General features: G+C 52.5%; 4 protein-coding genes across 4 annotated transcripts; 3 read left to right on the plus strand and 1 right to left on the minus strand.

Annotated features, from left to right (window-relative positions):
- Nucleotides 1-930: 930 nt before the first annotated feature.
- On the minus strand, nt 931-3,359 carry COCSUDRAFT_17399 (TPR-like protein; the record flags this gene model as incomplete). Its single annotated transcript, XM_005645815.1, has 6 exons — nt 931-1,211; nt 1,554-1,722; nt 2,026-2,145; nt 2,353-2,459; nt 2,716-2,800; nt 3,192-3,359. Coding segments are annotated over 6 exons (930 nt in total), but the record flags the coding sequence as incomplete, so codon positions are not given.
- Nucleotides 3,360-6,053: 2,694 nt separating this feature from the next.
- On the plus strand, nt 6,054-7,627 carry COCSUDRAFT_56551 (hypothetical protein; the record flags this gene model as incomplete). The annotated part of the gene is made up of 5 exons (XM_005645816.1): nt 6,054-6,156; nt 6,254-6,366; nt 6,525-6,659; nt 7,010-7,216; nt 7,508-7,627. The coding sequence occupies 5 exons, from the start codon at nt 6,054-6,056 to the stop codon at nt 7,625-7,627; spliced, it is 678 nt and encodes a 225-aa protein (XP_005645873.1).
- A 1,796-nt stretch (nt 7,628-9,423) lies between these two features.
- Nucleotides 9,424-10,028, plus strand: COCSUDRAFT_56552 (hypothetical protein; the record flags this gene model as incomplete). The annotated part of the gene is made up of 2 exons (XM_005645817.1): nt 9,424-9,542; nt 9,866-10,028. 2 exons carry the CDS (start codon nt 9,424-9,426, stop codon nt 10,026-10,028), a joined length of 282 nt encoding a protein of 93 aa, XP_005645874.1.
- Nucleotides 10,029-11,310: 1,282 nt separating this feature from the next.
- On the plus strand, nt 11,311-12,244 carry COCSUDRAFT_83505 (hypothetical protein; the record flags this gene model as incomplete). Its single annotated transcript, XM_005646204.1, has 3 exons — nt 11,311-11,527; nt 11,802-11,917; nt 12,065-12,244. 3 exons carry the CDS (start codon nt 11,311-11,313, stop codon nt 12,242-12,244), a joined length of 513 nt encoding a protein of 170 aa, XP_005646261.1.
- Between the last annotated feature and the right edge of the window lie 395 nt (nt 12,245-12,639).

Below are 12,639 nucleotides of genomic sequence, written 5' to 3' on the forward strand. Positions count from 1 at the left end.
GAGCAACACCCTTTTCATGGACTATGAAGCATCCAGGAGACTCTTTGGGACAGGAGTGCCCTATACTATAGTTGCTTTTACTATTCAAAGAGTGCCCAGGCATTCTAGGAACCGTTCATTTCCACCAAGCCTTGCTAGCAGAAACATTGTCAAGAAAGATATGTGCTACGGAGCCTTCTGCATCAACACGCACATGTTGCAAACGAGGTATCAAAGCAAAGGATCGGAAAAAAACTCCAAATTTCTATTTACACGCACCTCCAAGACGTCCCCCTGGCGAGCCTTGACCGCTGAGAGGCCAAAGACCCCCAAGCGCGCAGCGCCGTCGAACAGCTGCTCCGCCTGCGTGCAAGCATGGAACAGAGGATGACGCATTCATTGTGAAAATCTGATCCTATCCTATTCTTTCCTAGATGGCCCCTCAGCATGATCTGCTTCAGCCCCTGGGACGTCACTAGAAGTTACAGGAAAGTTGCAGTCAAGCATAGCATTTTTTGTGCTGGCCCTGCAGTCCCTCCTCCCAGAACCCATGATTGATCCCATCTTGGGAGCACCAGAGATTGAAACCGGTGAGCATTCCCCTTGGGAAGTGGGAACCCTTGCCTGAGGGCGCAGCCGCGGGGGGTCGCTCTGCCACAGCGCCTCGATGACTGTGCTGTACAGCGCTGCATCAGCGCGGCCGCCCGCTGACATCACGTCCTGCAGCACCTGCGCCCACATGCCGGCACATGCGTCACTGTACAGCCAAAGTACTGCGTGCTTCTCATCTCTAGCATGCGCTGCCGGAACTGTTGTTCCTCAAAGCAGGTGTGAGTGACCCTGCAATGGACGGAAGCTTCATTGCCTGCGAATGCTGAGCGAATACATATTGGCATATGGAGCATCCAATGCTAGGCAATTGGCCCCTTTGCTCTGAGAGATGGCAGCGCATCACGTTCTCTCTTTTACGGCTCGAGCCGGGTGAGCACAAATTGAATCGCAACCACCTCCCAGATCTTGTGGAAATGGAACAAAATAACGTTTTAACTCACGACCCGCTCCTTGTAAAGGAGCATGTAAGGCTTGAAAGCAAAGCCGCACCTTAAGGGCGCCGGCCCAGTCGCCGCAGCGCTGACAGGCGGTCGCGAGCGCGGTGTGCGTCAGCGCATCTGGCCGGCATGTGCTCCGCTTCATGGCTGTGAAGATTGCGCGCGCCTCCTCTGCACATGCCCCTGATGACAGACAGACACACTCTATTAAGGCACTCTGTGATGTAAGCACATTTGCGCTGAGGCGCCAAGAGGCACCCTGCCGGTCGATCGATGCAGATCTGCCGAGCCTTGTAGGCGTCAGGTTGCAGGATACACTGCACACAGCAACAAGAATGATATATCTGGCATGCTCAGTGTATTTCAAGTGCTGCCCAGGCTTAGCAAGCGCCTCCCTGGTCCTTCCGTCAACTTCCAGGGACTCCGAAGCGAGAGAAGCGGACCTTGCAGTTCGTTGGGCATAAAGGCATAACAAAGGCACACAAGTGTATTCAGTAACCACTGCAAACAAGAGAAGGTGCTTACCCTGCGCGCAGGCGGACATGGCGGCGTTGTAGATGGCGGTGTTTGGCGCGATCCCGTCGCGGCCCATTTGCGCGAAGAGGTCCAGCGCCAGCCGCCAGCGGCCGGCCTTCTCGCAGGTGCCGATCAGGGCAGAGTACGTTATCACGCTCCGCTCGCAGCCCTCCTCCGCCTGCGCGTGACCGCAGGATACACTCCTGAGACTTCCTCGGCCACTTTGAAATGCGAGTCAGATTTCGAATTATTCGGCAGCCCAAAAGAAATTGTCAGTGCATTGCTGTGAGACTTGCAAAACTGCAGATCTGCCGGACATTCAAGATTGAACTACTTCAGGGCATGTTTATCATTGCTGTGTATTTTAAGCAACCAGGCATTGCCATCGACCCAAAAAGACAAGAGAGTGATGATCTCTTCAAATCAGGATGACTCGTCAAGATTCAGAGGTCCATCCCATGAATGGTGAGCGAAGGCATACCATTCTCTGGAAGGTGGCGAGCGCATGGTCCAGCCGATCTGCCTTGGCATGGGCAGAGATCAGGGCAGTGTATGTTGTGGCTGTCGGCGTGAATCCCCTGGCTGTCATTATGTCGAACACCTGCCAGCACACCCCCGAATGCTCATGCACATGCATCATGAGATGGTGCCCATGTGCAAGTGCAAAGACAAGGTTCAAACACGCATCAAAGTCTTCATGTAAAGAATCATTTCACAGAAAGGTCTATGATGTGGCCTTTCTTCGTGGACTGGCTTGCAAAAGGCATAGGATGAACCCACTGTTCTGGTGGAAGGGAGTGAGGCATACTCGCAGCGCCTCTTGGGGCTGGCCGCACATGTTGCAGGCGATGATGATGGTGTTGAAGGTGCGCGCCTCCGGCTCCAGCCCCTGCCACATCAGCGTTATGTCAGCAACTGCATGACATCATCAATGATTGAAGTGACCCCCCTCCAGAGATCCACAGGGAAATTCTTGCATGCAGAGCTCAGTCCGCCATGTTGCATGGAGCAGCGCAGAAACAAGATGCTTTCTGCACAGAGGACAGGTCATGCCATGCCATGGCAAACACAGCCGTGCTGCTCAGGAGGAAGGACTACGCAAAAGACTGATGCAATCCAGCCTCTAGATAGGAAGAGATTTAGACCTGATGGCCAACCATGTCCAGCACACCGATGGCGTCCTGCCAGCGGCCCAGCTTGCCGTAGATGTCGATCAGCGTGTTGTATGTGACCACATTCGCGCGCAGCCCATCCACCTGACACCCCCGGGCTCTAGAGGATCAAAGGCCTCTCAAGAGATATCTCTATAAAACCAGGGCAGGCACTCCTGTTACGCCTCCACGCCGGGCTGGGCACCATGGACAGCAGTCCCAACGTGACTTGCTTGATGCAAGACCCCAAAATAGTACTTGCCCATGTCCAACTCTGAGCTATGATCTCACCATCTCGACAGTCACATGCACTACCCACTTCACGCATTGGCTATGCCGTTGTAGGACACGTCAGCAGTCTCTGCTCAGCTCACCGTCTTCCTCCTCAATGTGAGAAATGCATATTATCTCCCGCCGGACTCCTGGGCCTTTGCATTCAAGTGAGCAGGTCTTTTGTCCGCTCAGTCTCTTACAATCAGAAATGTATCCTTCTCACCTGCAGCTGGTGGAAGACGTCCAGCGCGAGCTCGAGCTCGCCGCACTTGATGGCGACGTTCATGAGCGCGGAGTAGGTGTGCGTGTTGCATGCAATGCCCCGTGTGCGCATCTCCCCCACCAGGCCCAGCGCATGCCTCAGCGCCTGCCGGTGCCCGCACAGCGATATGGCTGCGCAAATTGCACTTAACAGTCAGTTTTATTTGCGGTGGAACATTCACTTCTAGGGTTGATCGGCGCTGCACCAGTGCGCAAGGAAGCTACTAAACCTGTATGGGTTGTGCACACTCGACTCATGGTTGTTTAGGCCAATATGCACTTTTTCTTTAACTTTGCCAGTACATCTTCAACACAGCATCAATAGCAGAATGGACTCCCTTTTAAATCAAAAGGCAAATAATTGAGGCCAAACCTTTTCTTAGGCAAGGCCTTGCAATCAGTCACAGAGCATGTCCTCTAGCCTGTCAATGGAGCTTGTTTGATATGACCGGACGCAACAATCACAGCATCCGACAATGGCGCCTCACATATTGTGACATGCAGCTTCAGCATGTCACACCATGGGTGGTCCATTGCATCAGCTGCATGCAGTGAAAGCATGTCACCTGCTTGCGCAGTGCTGCAGCTTGTTCATGACACATGAAGGGTTACAGAGGCAGGTTTTGAGATGACAGCACGTCAGTGACCTGTGGTGAAGGTGAAGACATCGCAGAGGGCGGCCAGGTCGTGGGTGGGAGGGAGGGAACGCAGCCAGTCGAAGACCTCATGCGCACGGCCGCCGCAGCCCACACGTGCCAGCTCCTTCAGCATTGCCGCCACCGCGCGCGAGTCCATGAAGAACAGCCTGCACGGAGCAGCACGCGTATGTGAAAAGCAGCACTGCAAGGTGTGATATCCTTTCCAGACTTCTTGTAGCACGTGAAGAAGACTCCCAGAAGCTGATGCTCACTGCACAGTGCTAGAGGTTGCGTAATGCTGCACAGGACTTATCTACACCCTTTTGGCATGAGGGATGATGGCAGGTGCTTGGTGCATAAAGAAGTTTATTGACCAGTCTGCTGGCCAGCTGCCCGGTTCCTGACCCCTTTGGTACTATAAAGGATCGCTAGCTGGTGTCATGTGTCACACGGTGCCCCGTTTTGTGAAGTGAAAGAAAAGTCAGAGAGGGTTGCCCACCCCTGTGCAACGGCCGGCACGGCACTGGTGTCAGGTGGAAGCTTCCGCACAGCTTCCACCAGATCCTCCACCGTCGGCTCTGGCGTGACCATGTGGCCGCCCAGGCCGTTGCGCCCGCCGCCGACAGCAGTAACCTGCTGCCACAGCCGCCTGCATTCCATGTCCAAGAAAGGCAATCAGCACAGATGTAAAGCTGGTTCCGTGCAGCTGGTCCCATGTCTGAGGCATATGCCTGCAGGCTGAGCAGTCTGCGCTGTGCAAAGAACAAGAGCAGGCTGGTTTATATTGTGTGCAGGTGGTCGCATATTGTGTGCAGCTAGGTCATGATGTGAAACAGCCTGTGGATGCCTTGTCTGTCACCTAGAACAATCTAGAACACAGACAACAGGAGAGAGGACAGAGCGATTGGAGATGTGGTGGGAAAGGAATTGGCAGGTGTTTCTGCAAGGTTGGACGTTCTTGCCTGTAGCTTTTTCTTCCCGAGGCTTCTCGGCGGCCCTGGCCACCACGCCATCGTCCCCGTTGCCCGTCAACGCAGCCCCTTCCATCGGCGAAGATGTTGTACGAGGTCCCCTGGTCGAGCTTCTTCTGCTGAATCTGGAGCAGGTCGCTTGCGTTGGCCACATCGTTTAGCAGCCTTTGACCCGCCCAGCCTGTTGTTCCGTCAGAGGCGCCATTGTCGAACAGGGGGCTGCTGCCGCCTTTTATTGAAAAGGGATCAACCGGACTGTCAACGGAACAGTTGTGATATAGATGGCCGCCATCCATTCTTGTCCAAGGAAAGCCACGTCCTGTACACCTGCCCATAGGCAGCTCGAGTTGCGCTCTTTGCGCGCCTTGTGCCGTGTGCAGCAGCATTGGATTGATGCAAAACCAGCGCTATACTTCTTTACAGGGGGATGAATATGAAAGTGCTGCTGCCATCGCCCTTCCAATGCTTATGGGCAGTCAACAGCCGGTCAATCAAGCACGAGGTGACAGGTGAGTTTCAAGCAAGATTACCTTCTTGTTATTGATAAATTATCGTTCAGAGCCGAATGTTTGACGTCTAAATCGTAGAGTCCTTGCCGCAAGCTCGTTCAGGCGATGTGCAAGTGTTGTACAACACTCAAACCCCAATAAGATATACACAATCTACGAATGTCACCTCACCAGTCCAAAACAACATTTCAGGGCCAGTACACATGCCTACGAAATCATTCTGACATCTCAGTCTGTGATCTTGGCTCCCAAGTTGGAAATTGGAAGCTAACGAGCCTAAACAGGTTCCTGTGTTGTGGGACAATGCATGCTTGGATCCGCCAGAGCGCACAAACCTTGCCGATTTCGTTAGATGCTCTTTTGATGTCTTCGCCACATTCGATGCTGCCGCTGATCAGAAATGAAGAATTTTGACGTAGCGCGCGCTTGAAAAGTGTAGGCGTCTGTAGAGAAGTCTTCTTGCTTGGTCTTCACTGCAGCTTGTGACAATGAGGCTTTCAAGTGCTGTTGCTTTCTTCCTTGGGTTTCTGTCTGTTGCCAGCGCTGGAAGCGGGAGCGCTCCCAGCCCCTCGCCAACGGCGAGCAAGTCTTGGACAGTAGAGGCACGCTTAAAGGCGCTGTCGGCTCTGCGTTTCCTGCCAGAGTTATTAAATTTCTATGGATGGAAAGCTGTGTTTCCGATCATCCTCTCCCTGATGTCAACAACATGCTCCGGTGTTTGCAGATTAGCCTGCCGAAGAATTGCACTGCAAACACCCAGACCAAGGGCTACGAGCTGCAGTCCTGCAAACTCCCCTGCGACGTGAAAGGTGCTTCCTGCCAACAATCCCTTCTATCATTTCTGTATCGTCACAATGCCTGATCCATTTTGCCTGTGGGGAGCATGTTCATCTGTGTGATGTGCAGGGCCAACCAGATTCTTTTTGGGCACTGGAGCTGAGATCAAAATATCCTTCAAGACCAAGCCCACCCTGGTGGTCATTGGAGGCTCCCAGAACCTTCACTTCCTGAATGATGAGGTACCCATTGGCCTACAGTGCTAAGCTAAGCCGCATATGCCTGTGCCTCCTCGCTCTATATTTTGGTTGTGGCTGGCTTTGTGGTGGCAGGGAGAAGACCGTCTTGCAGCTCTTCTATTTGCATGCAATTTGTTCAATGTACCTGTGTGCTGATGCAGATCCCAGACATGACAATTCTGAAGGCACCGGCGCCACCAAACCCCATCGTGGACTACGGCTTCACAGGATTCAACTTTGCTCCGCAGCAGAAGTACTACAACATGTTCAAGGACGGGGTCCTTGCAAAGCTTGCGGTGCGCAGAATCTGTCCTGCCTTTTCAAGAGCCACATCTGTCCAGCTGGCTCACCATCTCCCAGCATGGGATCTGCAGCTTAGAGCAGAGTAGTATAGCTGAGCTGCACAGCTGCAACCGTGCATGCAAGACGACATGACTAGGCGCTCCCCTGTAGGCACTGCAATTGTGTCAGGAGCATGTTCACCCCTGAACACAATGCATTGTCGTTGGGAACATGGGCATTCCTGCACACAATGCATCTGTACTCGTCACTCTGCAACGCCGCTGTTCCAGGTGGTGTGGTTACTCGTTTGTGCAATGCATCTGTCTTTACTACACAAACGCTGACCAGGCAGTTGCATGCGCAGATCTATGCCTTTGACACATCAGCATCCCCCGGCAAATCAGCCGTCAAGGGTCTGGCCACGTACAAATCAGCCGCCTGCCGCATGTTCCTGTACGTGCAGATGACCAGCCAGCCAGCCAATGAGACTGTGGGACCGGGCCATCTCTTTGTGGCTGCCAAGGGAGCCAACACCTCTGAACTTGCCGCCCGCAGGAGGCTGCTGAGCAAGGTATTCCATGCGTCCCCATGCAGTCCTCTACTACCACGCTTGGTGATTCCCAGCTTTGTCTGCATGGACTGCTGGCATGGAATCCGCACTGGCTGACTCAGTGCTGCATGCACTGAATGCTGGCATGCATGCCAGCTCATGGCTCATGATCTCCAACTTGGCAAGCTGCCTGTCTCTGTACTATTGAAGCACCACCTGAAGCACCAGGCCTGCCCTAAACTCAGGAATGTGCAGATTATTTGACATCTCTATGGGATCCTAATCCTTAGTACGCATCATGTGGTGCTGCAGGTGCTGCCCCCCAGCCTGGTTGGGGGCCTGCTGCTGATCATCTGCGCAACAGGCTGCCTGCTCGGCAAGTGCGCACAGCGGAAGCGGCACAGTGCATATGGCGGTGCATCATCATGCTGAGGAAGGCGCAGAGTGCTCCCACAGGCGACTGCAGCCGCAGCTGTGACATGCATTGTCCTGTGCAAGGCCCACAACACAAAGATGGCATGAGAATGGCAATCAATAGCACAGCATGCATTGGGGCCTGAGCTAAGGCGCGCTACCTCGAGGTGCAAGAGCAGGAGAAGGAGTCCTGAGCAGCTGTTACAAGCGGCAGTCAGAGGAGATTCTGGGAGGTCTTGGGCAGAGATCCATGGTATCGTCCAAGATGCAAATTATGCAAAGTGCTGCTCAGAGTGTTACAGATGCGATGCCTTCTGTGCGCATCATCAGCATGTGGCAAACATGCGTGAAGAGTCTTCGGCAATGCCTGTTGTAACTTAGGATCACGGAGTCCCATTGTATTTAATACTATTGAAGAAAGGTCTTTTTCATTTCGACATGACTAGAGAAGCTCCTTCCGAGCAGCGGGCACATGCATGGTACCATTGGACCTGTTCATACCTGTGCGCTCTTCAACATATTTGAATAATGAGGGGGAAAGAGATTTCTCTGCTTCACTCCACTGAGGCACCAGACCTCTAGGTGGGGCACTGTGTGGGGCACCTGTGACAGATAGCCGCCTGCTGCACCCTGATTCATGCCAGCTTTAGGACTTCCCACCACCACACTCCTCTTGCAGCATTGCGTTAACGTTGCATTTCCCTCTCCCCTGGGTGCACCAGGGGACTCTAAACTAACTTAGTTAGTATAGAGTCCCCTGGGGTGCACCGTACGTACTACGTAGTACGTATACGCGTGTGCCTCGTGCTTGCCATGCACTGCTCATTGCCAGCAGCCGCCCTCTCCCTGCCCTGCCATCTACTCTTTGATGAGGGGAAATTTACCTAGTAATGCTTAGCCTTTCTTGGTAGCTAAAGTGGTGAGAGCTTCAACTAATCGTGAGAAAGGGAGCGCTGTCTGCGTTGGCGTTGCCTCAGAGCTTCGGTCGTCTGCTAAAGCCTCGAGAGGGCGAGCGCCATGAAGACATCCGAACGCTTTCAGCTGCTGCAAGCATTGATAAATTTTTGATGAGCTCTAATATTATTATTACAGGTTGGAAAACCCAAAGCCAGAGGCCATAGCTCTAAGCTTCAGGAATTTAAGAAATCTTTTCATATCTGCTGCCCCTGCAAAGGTGCTCGATGAAAATTCCCATTGCAGACATCATGGACGTGTTTCCTGATTACCTCGTTGCAGACATCCACTTCTGCCCAGGCGAGAAGTGCTTCCAGGGTAGAGTCCTGGACTGGCTTGATTTTTATGCTACAATATTAACTTGCAGCAATGGCTAGGGGACCTTGAGGTGCGACGATCACACTTTTGTAAGAGACCTGATGCCTACGGCGATCACGTATGGTCATTATGCTGTCCTAGGGCTGCTTAATTAAGCTTGCTTGTAAGGGATCAAGTTTGACAGTGACTCAACAACGATCCAGGGTTGCCTTGACAGCACTTCTGATGTCTCTGTGCACTTGCCGGACATGATCTGCCGAGGAACCTTGGCAGTCAATGTGCAAAAGGTTCTGAGCGCACCAGGACCCCGTTCCAAAACCCAGAAGGCAATGTGCAAAACCCCTTTGAGATTGAGTATTTGTGTGCTCGATCCCAAGGAGAGATCTACCTGGAATGTCAACCTGTCCCTGATACATGTGCACATGTGATAATTTTCCCCAGCAAAATAGCACCTGAGACCCAATGCGTATGCCAATCAAGGGGCCCTAGCTCACTACTACAAGTTGAACATGGGTTGGGGGTGGCGAGCCCTCACAACCAGCATGCAGTCCTTGGATGCTTGGGAGAGCTGCAAGCACGCATTCATGGACGAGTTGTCTGGCCCAGGCTTTGTGCTTGTCTATGAGAATTGCATCAAGCTGGATGAGGAGGGAACGTTGTGGTGCGCCCAAGCCCTTGCCTTGGCTTGTAGCAGGGACCGCTCCTGGCGTCCACAGCAGGCCCTGTGTCATTGTCTGACTCATTGTTACAAGCAGTAAGAACAAAGTAATTGTGTGTACTCGAATGTGCTTGCAATGCTTCTTGTCATTGCTAGGCAGCCTGCAGGCTTGTATGCCAGGACAGATTGTTGAATGCTGTGTCGGATGGTAAACTGCTATCCATGCGCTGTTGGATGTGGATTGTTGGTCCCCCAGAAGGACAGTGGGCAGGTGCAGAGCATTCAATGCTACAGTATGATGGGTGCTGCTGGTGCTTTGCCAAGAGGTGCTGGTGGGGCTTGATATGCCCCCAGGGGACTATTTTAAAAATCCAGCCCTTCAAGGAGGGTGCAGAGCTGCAGGAGATTGCTCCACCCTTCTTCATCCCAGATGTGCAGATCAGCGCGGAGGCCGTCCCTCCTGCGAGCGGAGTGGCCACGGCGAGGTGAGGAGATGACTGCCACGGGCCGTCTACCCTATATTTGTCTGATGCTCCTATGAGCATGATAATCTGCTGACTCCGATGAAGGCTTTGATTTACGCTGCAACATAGAGCAGCACTTGAAAATTTGAAGCATGGCGGAAGTAACTTCGACCAGAACGTGTGCTTGCTGGGCTTCAGAGCAAAATATTGGCGGCGTTGCCTCCGTACTGCATTGCAGCTTTTGCATGCAGCTGTAGAATTTTCAGCTCCAGCTGGCAGTGCCATAATGCGGCATGCCTTGCACAGATCTGGTTTTGTCTTCGGATTTTGTACTTCGCAACCTCCCAATATCAATGCTGGACAGCCTGCATTGCTTTCCTTTCCATTCAATCGTCAAGGGCAGCTTCCACCTTCGTCGAAGCTGCCGATGGCCCAGGAAACTATTCCTTCGCCAGATCAACTGAAATTCCCCAGTCCCTTCAATAACGTAGACTTAATACAGACTCCGTTGTGCAACACTAACATCAGAAATTGTTGATTGCTCGCGTCATTTTGCAGAACTGAAAAGCTTCTGCAAGCAACGTTGAGCCCTACGCCTGTTTAGATCTCTTCGAATCAATACTGAGACTTGTACTTGTGGCTTTGCATATTTGAAGAGCAAGAACCTATGAAGTAATCTCGAAAGAAGCACAGCAGGTTTAAAATCATGCAGAAGAGCACCAAAGATCAAGTGATTACAGACAGCAAAGCTGCGTCAACAGCCGTGCAGCAGTATTACGTGGCTGTGGGATCGTCTGAAATGAAGATGGTGCGCTGCTCATATTCATTTGCACACCTGAAGGCCAGATCTGACAATTTCACGTGTACAATGTCCTCTCAATGTCCTCCATCGAGCGCAGACAACTCTAGTGGATCTCTTGCTTGCTCTGCAAGCGAATGGTCCCTTCGGCATGGCAGTTCTCTGCGGGTGAGGCGCCTGCTCCCCAATTGCTTTCAGCATGCCCCTGCTTTGAATTCCTTCAGTCCAGGTCTGACACATTCCATGGCCTGCTTGAAAGGTCGCGAGACACTTTGGACACGTTGGTCAGCTGTCTCACTCCCATTCAGAAGACAGAGGTCCATTATTTGGTGCGTCATTCCACTTCCGTCTCCTCCCACTACTGCGCCTCATTCTGCAGCTATTGGGCTCTGTACTTTCCAGCTGCATCGGCAGGCATGTGACCTGCACAGGTCACAGTAAGTGCGCATTACCGTTCAAATGCGTTTCTGCATCTGCGCAGCATTCAGATCTATCGGATGATGAGCGCATGGCAGTTCAAGGCCGATTCTCGCGCAGCCTTGAGGCTGCGCTGCACCCACCAGCAAGCACAGACGATCAGGATGCAGACACCGCCAGAAGCAGCAGTGCTGGCCACATTGCCGACCATAGGGCAGCATCGATTGGCGAAGATGGAAGGGGTGGGCATGTGACAGAGGAGGGAGGTGGAGGGCTTAGCAGGGAGATTGAAGGGCAGGAGCAAGAGGGTGAGCAATGACAGGTGTCCTGTCTCACATAGACAACATTGCAGACACTCGTCTTTGCCATTTGCGCCTGTGGCAGTGCAGCATAGATGGAGGAAGTGAAGGCAAGGGCTCGGAACAGCTCCTTCTGCTTGATCAGTGCACCATTTGCTGAGCTTCTGGTCATGCCTCCTGCTCTCCCACTTATGCCTGTTGCAAATGGGGATGGGCTGTACATTTTCGATTGTTCTCCTTTTGAAAGTCAAAGATTTTGGTTGATTTTCTGGTGTTCATGCAGAGCGGCCGATTGCCTATGTTCTTGCGTCAACAGACGCTGGCGTGAGGCTAGCAGAGAGCAGCAGCCTGCCATCAAATGTGGCGCTGATTGTTCACTATGACCTGCCCACCAGAAAGGTGATTGCGAAGGCCTATCTTCATGTTCCCGGTCTCAATCTTGTCGTTGGTGCAGTTGGTGTAATCTAGCAAGCAAGAAAGAAGCAATCTTGTTAGCATGGTAACATAGGCGGAGGGATTCTGAGCTATTCAGAAATGTGCACACAGAACACGTATGTCAGACGCCTGGGACTGTTTGGGAGATCGGCTGCGCTGAAGATCGCAGTGTATTTCGTTGTGGCGGGAGAGGTGGCAGCGTTCAGGACCCTGGAAGGCTTTGCTGGCAATGCTGTGATTGATGTCATGCCAGTGCACATATCAGACATTTTCCCTGCTTCCAGAGGATAAAGGAACACTCCTTTTGGAACAATGCTGTTGTTACCATGATGCTGATTTCCACATTGGCTGATGGTTGCAATTGGGCAAAAGAGTCATCTACGGAAGATGTGGGCAATTGGTTCACAAGCACAAGACATACTCCACTTTCCAGTGCAACTGCCATTGCTCTTTTTCTCACACAATTGGGAACCCGGGGTGGCCCCAGGAGGAAAGCAATTATAAGTGCATGGGCGCCACCAAGCGGCACGCGCCAACATGAAAGATAGCACAGCCGCCACATAGCTCTCCAGAAGGCCATGAGAGGTATCCTCAGTGTAAGAGCTGATGCGCACGCCTGTGCTTGCTGGAACCCCTTTTGTGTAGAGAGCATGGGTCTTCTTCCTGGCGAAAAGACCAGTGTCGTT

The sequence above is a fragment of the Coccomyxa subellipsoidea genome, assembly GCF_000258705.1.
Source record: "Coccomyxa subellipsoidea C-169, whole genome shotgun sequence".
NCBI classification, from domain to species: domain Eukaryota; kingdom Viridiplantae; phylum Chlorophyta; class Trebouxiophyceae; family Coccomyxaceae; genus Coccomyxa; species Coccomyxa subellipsoidea.